The sequence below is a fragment of the Nerophis ophidion genome, linkage group LG11 (genome assembly GCF_033978795.1).
Source record: "Nerophis ophidion isolate RoL-2023_Sa linkage group LG11, RoL_Noph_v1.0, whole genome shotgun sequence".
Taxonomy (NCBI): Eukaryota; Metazoa; Chordata; class Actinopteri; order Syngnathiformes; family Syngnathidae; genus Nerophis; species Nerophis ophidion.
The window spans coordinates 11,388,745-11,404,020 of NC_084621.1; the positions used below are offsets into that span (position 1 = coordinate 11,388,745).

Below are 15,276 nucleotides of genomic sequence, written 5' to 3' on the forward strand. Positions count from 1 at the left end.
ACATTCCTAACAGAAGTTACATGCAGTTTTGTCTGTAATTTTTTCCTAGGGGGCGCTAGAGCGCAATTTTCATTTAGGGGGATTGGTTACTTAATATGTTGGGAAGGTTTGCTATATTACCGGAAGTTACAAGCAATTTTGTCTGTGTTTTCTTCCTAGGAGCAGTTTTTTCAGTGTTTTATTCAAAAATAGCGCTAGAGCGCAATTTCGAGTTTTGTTTTTTCATTAGATCGCAATATTCGCCAGTCCTTATGTGTAGGCCAAGTTTGGTGACTTTTGAAGCATTTTAAAGGGGTCAAATTACAGCGCAAAGAGGCAAAAATTGCATTTTTTGTGAACATTTTATTTTGAAGGGGTTTTTGCCAACATCCTGTAGATTTTTGCTGAAAGAAGTGAGTGTATGAAAATTGGGTCTAAGTCAGACCTACATAGGAGTTTTTTGTTTCATGTCGCTATGACATTCCTAACAGAAGTTACATGCAGTTTTGTCTGTATTTTTTTCCTAGGGGGCGCTAGAGTGCAATTTTCATTTAATTTTCATCTAATAAAAACGATATCATCTTAATTTACCTGGTGGTCCCCTCCCGACGTCTACCGGAATGATTCTTCCGTTGGAGTCCAACTCCAACTATGAGGCTCATCGCGGGGTGGAGGGAGAATGGGAATTAAAAAAACAACACACAATTTAGAAAATAAATATATTTTTTTGAGTTTGTATTACTTTTTATGCTTTAAGATATAGAATAGAAGTATTTACATGGTGACTAGGCGGAGAAAAAGAGAAAGAGAGTAGTGCCCATGGGACAATCCCCCCTCTGGTGCTCGTTGGTACAGTCCGCCATTGTGACGTTTTAAAAAGTCCCCGAGCTGCACTCGCCTCTCCGCTCCCGGAGAAAGAAGCTTTCACCGCGGCCAGGAAGCAAGACCCCGCCACGCTCCAACCGCATCACCGCCACTTATACTACTTTCTACTCTTTTTGTTGTATTTTGCTGTGGAATATGGCCTGCGGGGCGACGTTAAAGCGCTCGATGGAGTTCGAGGCCCTCCTCAGTCCGCAGTCTCCCAAGCGGAGGAGGTGCACCCCCTTGCCGGGGACTCCTGGTACTCCGGCCCCGCAACGATGCAACCTCCGCGCCCCGGTGCTGGACAGTCCGCCGCAGAGCACGGCAGGCGAGAGCAGACTCACACCAGGTAGAACATTTTAATCCCATTTGCCGGCCCCGCCTGGCTGCTTTCTTGCGGGGTGGGTGTCATCATGGGGGGAGGGGGAGGGGAGCATAGCTAGCTTGTAGCTCACATGCTAACGTTATTCCTGAGGCTAATGCTAATTCTAAGCTAGCCGGGCTATTATGGGGAGCATAGCTAGCTTGTAGCTAACATGCGAACGTTATTCCTGAGGCTAATGCTAAGCTAGCCGGGCTATTATGGGGAGCATAGCTAGCTTGTAGCTAACATGCTAACGTTATTCCTGAGGCTAATGCTAAGCTAGCTGGGCTGTTATGGGGAGGGGAGGGTGGATAGCTATCTTGTAGCTAACATGCTAATGTTATTCCTGAGGCTAATGGTAATGCTAAGCTAGCCGGGCTATTATGGGGAGCATAGCTAGCTTGTAGCTAACATGTCAACCTTATTCCTGAGGCTAATGCTAAGCTAGCCGGGCCATTATGGGTAGGGGGGAAGGCGCATAGCTAGCTTGTAGCTAACATGCTAACGTTATTCCTGAGGCTAATGCTAAGCTATCCGGGCTAATTATGGGGAGGGGTGAATAGCTAGCTTGTAGCTAACATGCTAATGTTATTCCTGAGGCTAATGCTAAGCTTGCTGGGCTATTATGGGGAAGGGGTTGGGGTGCATAGCTAGCTTGTAGCTATCATGCTAACATTATTCCTGAGGCTAATGCTAAGCTAGCCGGACTATTATAGAGAGGGCAGGGTGGAGAGCTAGCTTGTAGCTAAAATGCTAACGTTATTCCTGAGGCTAATGCTAAGCTAGCTGGGCTATTATGGGGAGGGGGAAGGGCTTCGGGTACATGGCTAGCTTGTAGCTAACATGCAAGCGTTATTCCTGAGGCTAATGCTAAGCTAGCCAGGCTATTATGGGGAGGGAAGGTGGATAGTTAGCTTGTAACTAAAATGCTAACGTTATTCCTGAGGCGAATGCTAATGCTAAGCTAGCTGGGCTACTATGGGGAGGGGTTGGGGTGCATAGCTAGCTTGTAGCTAACATGTTAACGTTATTCCTGAGGCTAATGCTAAGCTAGCTGGGCTATTATGGGGAGGGGAGGGTGGATAGCTAGCCTGTAGATAACATGCTAATGCTAGTGCTACGCTAGCCGGGCTATTATGGGGAGGGAGGGGCTTGGGGTGCATAGCTAGCTTGTAGCTAACATGCTAACGTTATTCCTGAGGCTACTGCAAAGCTAGCCGGGCTATTATGGGGAGGGGAGGGTGGATAGTTAGCCTGTAGCTAACATGTTAATGTTATTCCTGTGGCTAATGCTACGCTAGCCGGGTTATTATGGGGAGGGAGGGGCTTGGGGTGCATAGCTAGCTTGTAGCTAACATGCTAACATTATTCCTGACTCTAATGCAAAGCTAGCCGTGCTATTATGGGGACGGGGGAGGGGGTTGGGGTCGATAGCTAGCTTTTAGCTAATATGCTAACGTTACTCCTGAGGTTAATGCTAAGCTAGCCGGGCTATTATGAGCACTGTCGTCGTTGATTAGTGACTCAGTTTTGTCATTTGACCTCGCTTTGTTATACGTTTGCGTCACAGTTCAAGTAATGTCATACGTTCAAATGCACTGACCTGCCAGTCTTTTTTGTTTAAAGAAATGCAACTCGCTAAACAGTTGGTTTAATCGTAATGTGCCTGAAAGGGACAAGCGGTAGAAAATGGGTGGATAACAAAGGACAAAAGGCAGCCGAGCAGAATGTGCATCCTTGCAAAGCGCTAATTAGAAGCTGGCATTGAGATGGTGGTGGGGGGGAGTTGCCATTATTCCTTTCCTCCCGAGGGTGGGAAGGCTTTGTTCATTTCCTTCATGCCTTCTCCTCCTCCATGACTCTCATCAGTGTTTTTCAACCACTGTAGTGTAGCACATTAGTGGGCCGTGAAAGATTATGTAATTTCACCTATCCATCCATCTTCTGTCGCTTATCTGAGGTCGGGTCGCGGGGGCTGCAGCCTAAGCAGGGAAGCCCAGACTTCCCTCTCCCCAGCCACTTCGTCTAGCTCTTCCCGGGGGATCCCGAGGCGTTCCCAGGCCAGCCTGGAGAGATAGTCTCCCCAACGTGTCCTGGGTCTTCCCCGTGGCCTCCTACCAGATTGGACGTGCACAAAACACCTCCCTCAGGAGGCGTATGAGTGGCATCCTGACCAGATGTCCGAATCACCTCATCTGGCTCCTCCCCATACGGAGGAGCAGCGGCTTTACTTTGAGTTCCTCCCGGATGGCAGAGCTTCTCACCCTATTTCTATGGGAGAGACCCGCCACCCAGTGGAGGAAACTAATTTCGGCCGCTTGTACCCGTGATCTTATCCTTTCGGTCATAACCCAAAGCTTATGACCATAGGTGAGGATAGGAATGTAGATCGACCGGTAAATTGAGAGCTTTGCCTTCCGGCTCAGCTCCTTCTTCACTACAACGGATCGATACAGCGTCCGCATTACTGAAGACGCCGCACCGATCCACCTGTCGATCTCACCATCCACTCGTGAACAAGACTCCGAGATACTTGAACTTTTCCACTTGGGGTAATTTCACCTATTTGGGGTAAAAATATTTTTGTCAAACAAGTAATTTTAAAGTCTGCAAATAATGTGTCGGTGCTGTGTAGAGCTCGGCAGCGTAACAATGTTATACTCCTCAATATCAGCAGGTAGATACTTGCTTTGTTGTGATCCCAATGTGGAGATGACAGCGGGAGTCAGCACACGGGTGAAAAGGTATCTAATGCTAAAACTAAAAATAAACAAAAGTTGAGTGCCTCTAAGGAAAATGCATTGAAGCTTAGGGAACAAAGCTAAAACTGAACTGGCTACAAAGTAAACAAAAACAGAATGCTGGACAACAGCAAAGACTTACTGTGGAGCAAAGACGGCGTCCACAAAGTACATCCGAACATGACATGTTAGTCAACAATGTAAGGAAGGATAGCAACAACTGAAATATTCCTGATTGCTAAACCAAAGATGCGGGGGGAAAAGCGCTCAAGGAAGACATGATACTGCTACATGAAAATACCAGCAAAACCGGAAAAGCCACCAAAATAGGAGCGCAAGGCATGAAGTAAAACACTACACACAAAAAAACTGCTAAAAAGTCCAAATAAGTCAGTGTGATGTAACAGTACACCTACTTTGAGACAAGAGCTATAGTGATGCATGCTTGGTTATGCTTTAAAGTCATACCAAACAATTGCGACGACTTTTTACTGTCAATATCGGCTGCTGAGTTTCATTTTTTAAGGATTTCTGTTGGTGGTGTGCATCCATGTTTTTTCAAAGAAAAAAAAAATGTGCCTTGGCTCCAAAAAGGTTGAAAACACTGACTTACATGCACAGTGAGGCGAAGGGAAAGTCGTTTTTAAGATAAGTTATCATTAATTCAGTGCAATCTTCACTGCAGGTGTGCAATGGGTTACGTATTCGGCAACACACACCTAAATTGTCCCTGGGGGGACGCATAAAAGACTTATTTTGTACGTTTGGGCTGGGTGATATACTCTATATCGTGGGTTTGTCTGTGCGATATAGAAAACGACTATATGGTGATATTGGAGGATACCTTCTCACACAGTTGCTTTTAGCTGCGGGTATTACACTACAGGCTCCTCTCACTCCTTCTTGTCTCCTTCTCACAGACAGCAAGCATACCTTCTTACATACCTCACATACTGTCACCTCACACGTCACATACTGTCACCTCACACGTCACATACTGTCACCTCACACGTCACATACCGTCACCTCACACGTCACATACCGTCACCTCACACGTCACATACCGTCACCTCACACGTCACATACCGTCACCTCACACGTCACATACCGTCACCTCACACGTCACATACCGTCACCTCACACGTCACATACCGTCACATACTGTCACCTCACATACTGTCACCTCACATACTGTCACCTCACACGTCACATACCGTCACCTCACACGTCACATACCGTCACCTCACACGTCACATACCGTCACCTCACACGTCACATACCGTCACCTCACACGTCACATACCGTCACCTCACACGTCACATACCGTCACATACTGTCACCTCACACGTCACATACCGTCACATACTGTCACCTCACATACCGTCACCTCACACGTCACATACCGTCACCTCACACGTCACATACCGTCACATACTGTCACCTCACATACTGTCACCTCACACGTCACATACTGTCACCTCACACGTCACATACTGTCACCTCACACGTCACATACTCTCACCTCACACGTCACATACTCTCACCTCACACGTCAAATACTGTCACCTCACACGTCAAATACTGTCACCTCACACGTCACATACTGTCACCTCACATAGTGTCACCTCACACGTCACATAGTGTCACCTCACACGTCACATACTGTCACCTCACACGTCACATACTGTCACCTCACACGTCACATACTGTCACCTCACACGTCACATACTGTCACCTCACATACTGTCACCTCACATACTGCCACCTCACACGTCACATACTGCCACCTCACATACTGTCACCTCACACGTCACGTACCGTCCCCTCACACGTCACGTACCGTCCCCTCACACGTCACGTACCGTCCCCTCACACGTCCCATACCGTCACGTCACACGTCCCATACCGTCACGTCACACGTCCTATACCGTCACCTCACACGTCCCATACAGTCACCTCACACGTCACATATGTATACGCCCTCGCGGAGCAGAGGTAGCAGCATGGGTAACATTAGCTGTGTTGCGAGTGGTAATATGAGAGAAAGAAGGTGCCAATCTGGTAACAAATGAAGGAATAATTCATTCCCAAGAAAAACAGCAGGGGGTCCATTGTCTGGTGGTGGTTTGGCTTCAAGTGGGAGTATGTCGAACAGACAACCGTAATTTGTCAAGTGTGGGGCAAAAGCGTTGCTACAGAAAGTAGCATTACTGCTAATATGTAGCATCATTTGAAAAGTCACCTGGTAGAGAATGAAGAGTGCTTACTCTGAATGTCAACATCTCCATTGGGTGCCACACCAACAAAATGCCGAGGCAACCATTTCCACATCAACACCGTGTGAAAAAAATAGTGAACAACATATGGAGATAACGTCCGCAGGAACCTACCACATAGTGAAGGACATACACTATTTGATTTCTTATTATGCAGCTCTTTTTTATTTGACACTTATTGAAATATCTCGTGTGACATCATGCACAAAAGTGCACTTTATTTGTTTTAAACTATTGTAGTGGCGTTCTGTACAAAAAGTTCACTTTGATTTAGTGTTATGTCATCTTAGTGACATCATGCATAAACGTGCACTAATAGCTTGTTTTAAAATGTCTCTGACAATCTTGCACTTTCCGTTTTGGAAAATGACATGAATGTTTGTACCCCTGCTTAATAACTGTTTAATAAATACACTTTTGCTTAATTGACTTAGTTGTGATTTCCCTCTGCATGGAAGTTTAAAAAGGAGCATATATTAATGCAGTATGAAGAAGAATGTTTGAATGTAGACACATAGAATCATCATACTGCTGTCATCATATGCATCAAGTGTTCATTCAAGGCTAAGGCCAAATATCCACATATATAAGGTGTATCGCGATGTGGCCTAAAAATATCCAGATATTTAAAAAAAGGCCATATCGCCCAGCCCTACATGTCAATGCAACTTGGAGCAAGAAGGTGGGGGGAGGTGAGCGGTGTAGAAAATGGATGGCTGGGTGTCAATGCAAGGCTCTATCATATCGTTACACTTTTTCTCGAGAATAAAGAATAAAGTAAAACATTTTGTCAAAGTGGCATCAGCTTGTACGAAAGCAGCAATGTGCCGTCATTAGGATCCGACTGCCAAAACGCTAGTCAAAGATCTTCTATGAGTGTTCTTTGTAAGGACCTACCAAAAAATCCCAGTCATGCTTGTCAAAAATCTTCTATTTGAGAGGAGTGCTGAGTTTGCAAGCACGTACTGATAATAGGCTAGTCAAAGATCCTCTATATGTCAGGAGCACTGCTGTTTTAAAGGACATACTGCAATAATGCTAGTCAAAGACGTTCTACATTTCAAGTGCACTCTCATCCTTTTTGGGACCCAGTACAAAAAAGATCATCAAATATCCTCTGTGACATGAACGCTTTGTTCGTATTGGCCTACTATAGAGATGCTATGCAAATATCCTCTTTATGCTAGGAGCGCTACTGGTTTTATGACATACTGCCAAAAGGTTAGTCAAAGATCCTCTATATAGGAGCTGCACTTTTCTCATTTTTTAGGACCTACTGCGAAAAATCTAGTCAAAGATCCTCTGTCAGGAGTGCTCCTGTTTTAAAGGACATACTGTAATAATGCTAGTCAAATATCCTACCACAAACATCCCAGTCATGCTTAGCAAATATATTCTATTTGAAAGGACTGTTGGGTTTGCAAGCACACACTGAAAATATGCTAGTCAAAGATCTTTGATGTCAGGAGCGCTGCTGTTTTAAAGGACATACCCCAATAATGCTAGTCAAAGATCCTACCACAAACATCCCAGTCGTGCTTGGCAAATATATTCTATTTGAAAGGACTGCTGGGTTTGCAAGCACACACTGGAAATATGCGAGTCAAAGATTTTTGATGTCAGGAGCGTTGCTGTTTTAAAGGTCATATTGCAATAATGCTAGTTAAATATCCTTTACGTTGTAGGTACACTTTTATCCTTTTTGGGACCTATTGCAAAAAACTTAGTCAAAGATCTCTGTGATAGGACCTGTTGTGTGTACGGACGTACTACAAACATGCTAGTCAAAAAGATCAATTTTTTGCCAGGAGCGCGACTGTTTTTAAAACATGCTGCAAAAAAGAGTGTCAAAGATCCTCGACATATCAGGTGCACTCTTCTCTTTCTTTAAGACCTACTGCAAACAAGCTAGTCAAAGATCGTTTGCAACATTACCTCTGTGTTTCTACAGGCCTACTACAAAAATGCTAGTCAAAGATACTTTAGCTAACAGAACTTCTAGTCAAAGATCTTCTTTGAGTGTTCTATGTAAGGAGCTACCTTGAAAATACCAGCCATTCCAAGCAAAGATCTTCTATTTGAGAGGAGTGCTCTGTTTGTAAACACATACTGCAAATATGCTTGTCAAAGATCCTCTACACTGCTGCTGTTTTTTTAGAATCTACAGCAAAGATGCACATATGTTTTTTTACTACAAACATGCTTGTCAAATATCCTTTTTGTGACTGAGTGTTACTGTTTTCAGAACGTACTGCAAAAATGCTAGTTGAAGATCCTCTGCATAGCAGGTGAATGCACCTCCTTTTTCAAGGACCTACTGCAAATAAGCTCGGCAAAGATCCTCTATGGCAGGAGCACTTTGTCAAAGACCCCGCACTGCTTGTTTTAAAGACCTACCTCAAATATAGCTAGTCCGTAAAAAAAAGCTAATCAAAGGAGCGCTGCTGTTTTAAAGGCTAGTCAAAGATCCTCTATACGTCATAATTATTCACATATGAATAATGCTGTATAATAGACTATTTATGTTATTCACATGTGAATAATGCTGTATAATAGACTGTATTTATATTATTCACATGTGAATAATGCTGTATAACGGACTGTATTTGTTATTCACATGTGAATAATGCTGTATAATAGACTGTATTTATATTATTCACATGTGAATAATGCTGTATAACAGACTGTATTTATTATTCATATGTGAATGATGCTGTATAATAGACTGCATTTATACTATTCACATGTGAATAATGCTGTATAATAGACTGCATTTATACTATTCCCATGTGAATAATGCTGTATAATGACTGCATTTATCATTCACATGTAAATAATGCGGTATAATACACTATATTATTCACTTGTGAATAATACTGTATAACCGACTGTATTTGTTGTTCACATGTGAATAATGCGGTATAATAGACTGTATTTATATCATTCACTTGTGAATAATGCTGTATAACTGACTGTATTTGTTGTTCACATGTGAATAATGCGGTATAATAGACTGTATTTATATTATTCACTTGTGAATAATGCTGTATAACTGACTGTATTTGTTGTTCACATGTGAATAATGTGGTATATTAGACTATTTGTTGTTCACATGTGAATAATGCTGTATAACAGACTGTATTTATTATTCACATGTGAATGATGCTGTATAATAGACTGCATTTATACTATTCACATGTGAATGATGCTGTATAATAGACTGCATTTATACTATTCACATGTGAATAATGCTGTATAATAGACTGCATTTATACTATTCCCATGTGAATAATGCTGTATAATGACTGCATTTATCATTCACATGTAAATAATACGGTATAATACACTATTTGTCATTCACTTGTGAATAATGCTGTATAATAGACTGTATTTGTTATTCACATGTGAATAATGTGGTATAATAGACTGTATTTATATTATTCACTTGTGAATAATGCTGTATAACCGACTCTATTTGTTGTTCACATGTGAATAATGCGGTATATTAGACTGTATTTATCCTATTCACATGTAAATAATGTTGTATAACAGACTATTTGTTATTCAAATGTGAATAATGCGGTATAATAGACTGTATTTATGTTATTCACATGTGAAAAATACCTAAATGTTTGTCTATTGTGAGCGAACTGTGGTGCTGAATTTCTCCCAGGAATCAATAAAGTACTTTCTATTCTATTTTATTCTATGAGCGCTCTGCTGCGTTGCAAACCTACTGCAAAAAAGCGAGTCAAGGGTCCCATAAATTATGTGACTTTTTTAGCAAACGGACTCGCTTGTTACGCACAATATTTAGCCGTACGATAACCAATACTTTGAGAGCATTTTCCGTCAAGAACCGAATCTTATGAAAACCTACGTAGCTTTCATGTTTGTCCGGGAGGTCAGTCTTTTCACATGACACACACTAGTAATATTCATGATAATTATGAGAATCCCTAATTCCAGACCTGGGCAAATTAAGGCCCGGGGTTGTGGCCTGTTAACCTTTTCAATTTGGCCCACCGGACATTCCCAAATATTTGTTTTAGATCTTTAAGATGGAAACTGTAGCTGCCATTATGATGTGCAGTGATGTTTTTTACAACAAAGTTCTAAATTTTAGTGATCAGATATATCAGATTGTAGGTGTTTTTTGTTTTTTTTTACCATTTGCGTTCATATTTCGCTGTTTGTTGCATTTTTGTTGCGTTTCGCTTGAATGTAAAATATTTTAATCGAAAGGAGTGACGTTCATATGTTGTCAATATTAATTATTTTATCCTTCAAAGTTAATATTGTAAATCCCACATTCTTTATTTTCATGTACATTCTGGGTGTCTCATTTAGTTCTTATTTTTAAGGGGGTGTGTCATAACGTTTTTAGCTTTCAATCATTGTGTGTGTGTGTGTGTGTATTAGGCCTTTTTTTTAATACCGCAATATTTTTAGGCCATATCGCGATATACGATATATTTTTCGGTATTTTGCCTTCGCCTTGACTGAACACTGGATACATAGAATCGCCAAACTGCTGTGATTATAAGTGTCTACATTAAAAAATTCTTCTTCATGCTGCACTAATATATGCTACTTTTAAACTTTCATGCAGAGAGGAAATCACAAATATGTCAATTTACCAAAACTGTTTTCATTAAAGTTATTAGCAGGTGACTTTTCAAATGATGCTACTTTTGGTAGCAACGCTTGTGCCCCACACTTGACAAATTAAAGTTGTCTATTCGACATGTTCCCGCTTGAAGCCGAACCACCGCCATACGATGGGCCCCATGCTGTTTTCTTGGGAATTAATTCTTCCTTCATTTGTTACCATATTTCACACCTTCTTTCTCTCGCAACAACCCGCTAGCATTACAGCTAACGTTAGCCACGCCGCGACCTCTCTGCAGGGCGTGTACGTATGTGACTTTTGACGTGACGTGTGTAAGTTTGTGCGCCTGCTTGTCTGTGAGAAGGAGGCACAGGAAAGAGTGAGAAGAGCCTGAAGTGTAATGTCCGCAGCTAAAAGCAACTGTGTGAGAACGTCTACTCGAATATTACGATATAGTCGTTTTCTATATCACACAGAGACAATACGATTTATATCGTATATCGATATATCGCCCAGTACTAGTGTATATATATGTATACATGTATATAAATTTATACCTGGGGATAGATTGATTGGTAACACTAAATTGGCCCTAGTGTGTGAATGTGAGTGTGAATGTTGTCTGTGTATCTGTGTTGGCCCTGCGATGAGGTGGCGACTTGTCCAGGGTGTACCCCGCCTTCCGCCCGATTGTAGCTGAGATAGGCGCCAGGGTCCCCCGCAACCTCGAAAGGGAATAAGCGGTAGAAAATGGATGGATGGATGGATGGATATTTGAGAGAGAGAGAGATAGATATACCAGACCCCAGACACATTTTTTTTTTTTATTTGGCCCCCCGAGTTCAAATAATTGCCCAGGCCAGCTTTAATCCATATTGTACAAGGTAACTGAGGGTAGGTATTATGTGGTTTATTTCCGGTTGTAGTGTTACCAGCACATTTATTTATTTGATCATTTCAGTACGGTTTTCATACATTTAAAAAACAGTGATGACACTACTTTCGGTGCATTGTAATATGTTAATTTTGGTTATTTTCCAAATTGTACAACCTTGGGTATGTTTCTATTGACCAAAGAAAAAACAGCATCAACCGGGAGATGTGTGTGTGTGTGTGTGTGTCAGTCACAGTCAGGGAGTGGTGCTTATCTATCACATAGCATGCAAGTCAAGCTACACAGAATGCACACACACACACACACACACACACACACACACACACACACACGTGCGCCAGCTGTTTGACTAATACATCATGGACTTTATCTCAGAGTTAGGTGTGTAACTCATACCGTTTAGCTAAAAATACTTGTTTTTTTTTTTATTGGTGCTGTTTAACGCAACTTTGAAGAAAATCCCGTTAATACAAATCCTAAGCAGGGTGTTTCTTTGTGAACCAAACTGTAGAAAAGAATTGGAGAGAGGCTGAAAACGCATATATATATATATATATATATGTATGTATGTATGTATGTATGTATGTATGTATGTATGTGTATGTATGTATATGTAGGTGTGGGGAAAATCACAAGACTACTTCGTCTCTACAGAACTGTTTCATGAGGGGTTCCCTCAATCATCAGGAGATGATTGAGGGACAGTTCTGTAGAGACAAAGTAGTCTTGTGATTTTTCCCACTCTTACATATTGCGCTCTACCACGGTATTGAGCACTATTCTCTGGATAATCCAATCAAGATATATATATATAACAAGTATTTAAAAAAAAAAATTAAAATAATGATTTGTAGTGCATGAGAAAGTGGAAAGGAAACAATAGTTTATTTTTTAGACCACGTGATTTTTTATGAGCAAGCATAAACGACTGCAGCAATCGCTGGGTTGCAATCACATGGCCGAGAGGCACAAAGGTGTTTCAGGCGATTGTCTAGAGTCCCATCAGGCTGCTGCTTATTTCGAATACAATAGAAATTACTTTATTGATCCCTGGGGGAAATTCAGTTCCACAGTTTGTTCACAATAGACAATAAACACTTAGGTATTTTTTTTACCTGTAAATAATATAAATCTACCTGCATCCGTGCATATTTGAGCGAAATTTTAAAAGGTTTAGAGCAGGGGTGTCCAACTCGTTTACTTTGAGGGCCACATGGCAGTTTTGGCTGACCTCGGATTGCCGCTCGTAACATGAATAAAATAAACATACATGTATAAGGATGAGATATTGTCACACCATTACCTATGCATTTGATTAATAAATGTATATTTTACTGACACTGTAAGAAAAATAATCTGTGGATTTTGCAGTCAAAAAATGACAGTTACCATAAAATTTACAGTAAAATGGTCTCAATATATTACTGTAAAATACTGGTAATCGAGCTGCCATTTTTTTGTTTGCTTTTTTGCATGAAAAATATGGTCGCTGTTTACACAGTGTATTACTGTAAGTGTAAAAATGGTACCACAGTGTTTTTCTTACGGTATGATTCTGAAGACCTAGCTTTTTTATTTATTTGTGTGTGTGTGTGTGTGTGTGTGTGTGTGTGTGTGTGTGTGTGTGTGTGTGTGTGTGTGTGTGCGTGCGTGTGTCATGTTTACAGTGCGCAATTTGATGGATAACTTTCTTGGAAATCATAATGCTAAGTAGATATTTGTGTGTTTTTACCCCAAATATGTTCAGAATGTATGATAATGTAATATATGTTGCATTATTATAGAGATAAAGTTTAAAAAAGGTGTAAGTGCATGAAGTACATATCTATTTTTCTGTCAAAGTAGAAAAAGGAAGAAAGATAACGTACTATTTTGATTAGTATTATTTCCAAGCCTTCACAGGCCATTCAAAATGATGTGGCGGGCCAGATCTGGCCCCCGGGCCATTGAGTTGGACACGTGTGGTTTAGAAGCAAATATTTAAGCTTTAATGAAAAAAAAATCAAAGTGGAGTGGATATAGTCACTCTTAAGAATTAAAAAAAAAAAAAAATTTAAACAGTTTATCAGCACCAAAACGTATCTGCACTTATTTGTGCATCGTACGTAGGGCTGGAACGATTAGTCAACATTCTCCACAAACGTCGACAACTGTATTTGTTGACAACAATCTAGGGCTGCAACGATTATTCAACATTCTCCACAAACGTCGACAACTGTATTTGTCGACAACAATCTCATTGTTTAGCTGTATATGCCCTGTTGTTTAGCAATGTTTGCTAGCGAGATCAAGATTCAACATATTCTGTTGACACTACGAGAGATTTGTTTGACTTTATTGATACTGTTAAGGATATTTTCTTGATGCTAACAAATATCACCAAAGACGCTTTAATGCGGTCATCAGTGTCAAATAAAACACTTGTCTTTCCCGCACAACAACTAAGCTTTTAGTTTTTGTTATTTACAATACGGTGGATTGGACCAACAATTAAGATATTTATCACTAAGACTTAACATGTTGTTGGTACTTATTTAAGCATAGCAACCACAAAATTACACAATCTGTTGCGATTTATGCCCTTTCTTTACATTTAGTTCTAATCTCAAACACTACTATTATGCGGTAGTAGTTTCTCAAACATTTTACAAAGTGATCACTGCAGACATAAGCATGATCCAATTGTACTCCACAAGATAAGAAATTGATATTTTTAGAGCCATTTTCATCAGCACACTTTTGCTTTGTCCTTGACTTTATAATGAACCACTTATTTCGGGACGCTTATGAAAGCTATGTCCTATATCTCCATTTGAATAACTGGAACGCCCAAGAACAGAACAGCAACACGGCACTTTCCGCTCAAACTCCACACTGTTTAAATGCTACGCTCAAATAAGCCGCAAAGAACAAAAATGGACGTGACGTCGTATGCTACCCAGCAGTACACAACCAAAGTTGTAATAGCCATGAGTAGCAAACTGCTCAGTCAGCAATAAGAGAGCTGATGAGTAAACACTATGGTGACTTTTGCACCACTTCTTAGTAGACTGCACTGTGCACACCATGTGATTTTCCTTTTTTCCTTTAAACTACAAAGATGAGCAATAATGAATGTAAAGTTGTTTTTTTCTAAAATATCTAAAAGGCGTCTCTGCCTTTTTATTTTTTTTAAGAAAAAGATCAAAAGTTAAAGCATTGAAGTTGAACAGAGGTTTCTTTCAAGGGTTCCAACAATAACTTGAACTAAACACGGCCTAGCATGACGTGGCCTTGCTTATCTCCTGACTGAATTACAGCCCAGCAGCTGCAGACGTGGTCTCCACATAGCAGGTATCCATCTCACAAAGATGGCCCTCAAGGAGTTCAGGGGGCCAACGAGCCAAGCTCGTCTCGCGGAATTTGGGCCAAGCGCCTTTTTTCTGTCTCGCTAAAGGTCAGCTGTCAAAAGTCTCGTCAGACAGTCAGGCAGGTTTTGATGTTTTAGTTCAATCTTAAGGGGTTATTTTGTGTTCAAAGACTGCAGTGAAGTTGGAAATCTAAAC

The 15,276-nt window shown here is 41.0% G+C and overlaps 1 protein-coding gene across 1 annotated transcript in view; it reads left to right on the forward strand.

The window, feature by feature from the left end:
- Nucleotides 1-840: 840 nt before the first annotated feature.
- akirin1 (akirin 1) overlaps nucleotides 841-15,276 on the forward strand; it is a 37,023-nt gene continuing 22,587 nt past the window's right edge. Inside the window, exon 1 of the mRNA XM_061915097.1 lies at nucleotides 841-1,192. Within this exon, the coding sequence (XP_061771081.1) occupies nucleotides 1,000-1,192 (193 nt within the window). The 5' untranslated portion in view covers nucleotides 841-999. The remainder of the gene's footprint in view (nucleotides 1,193-15,276) is intronic.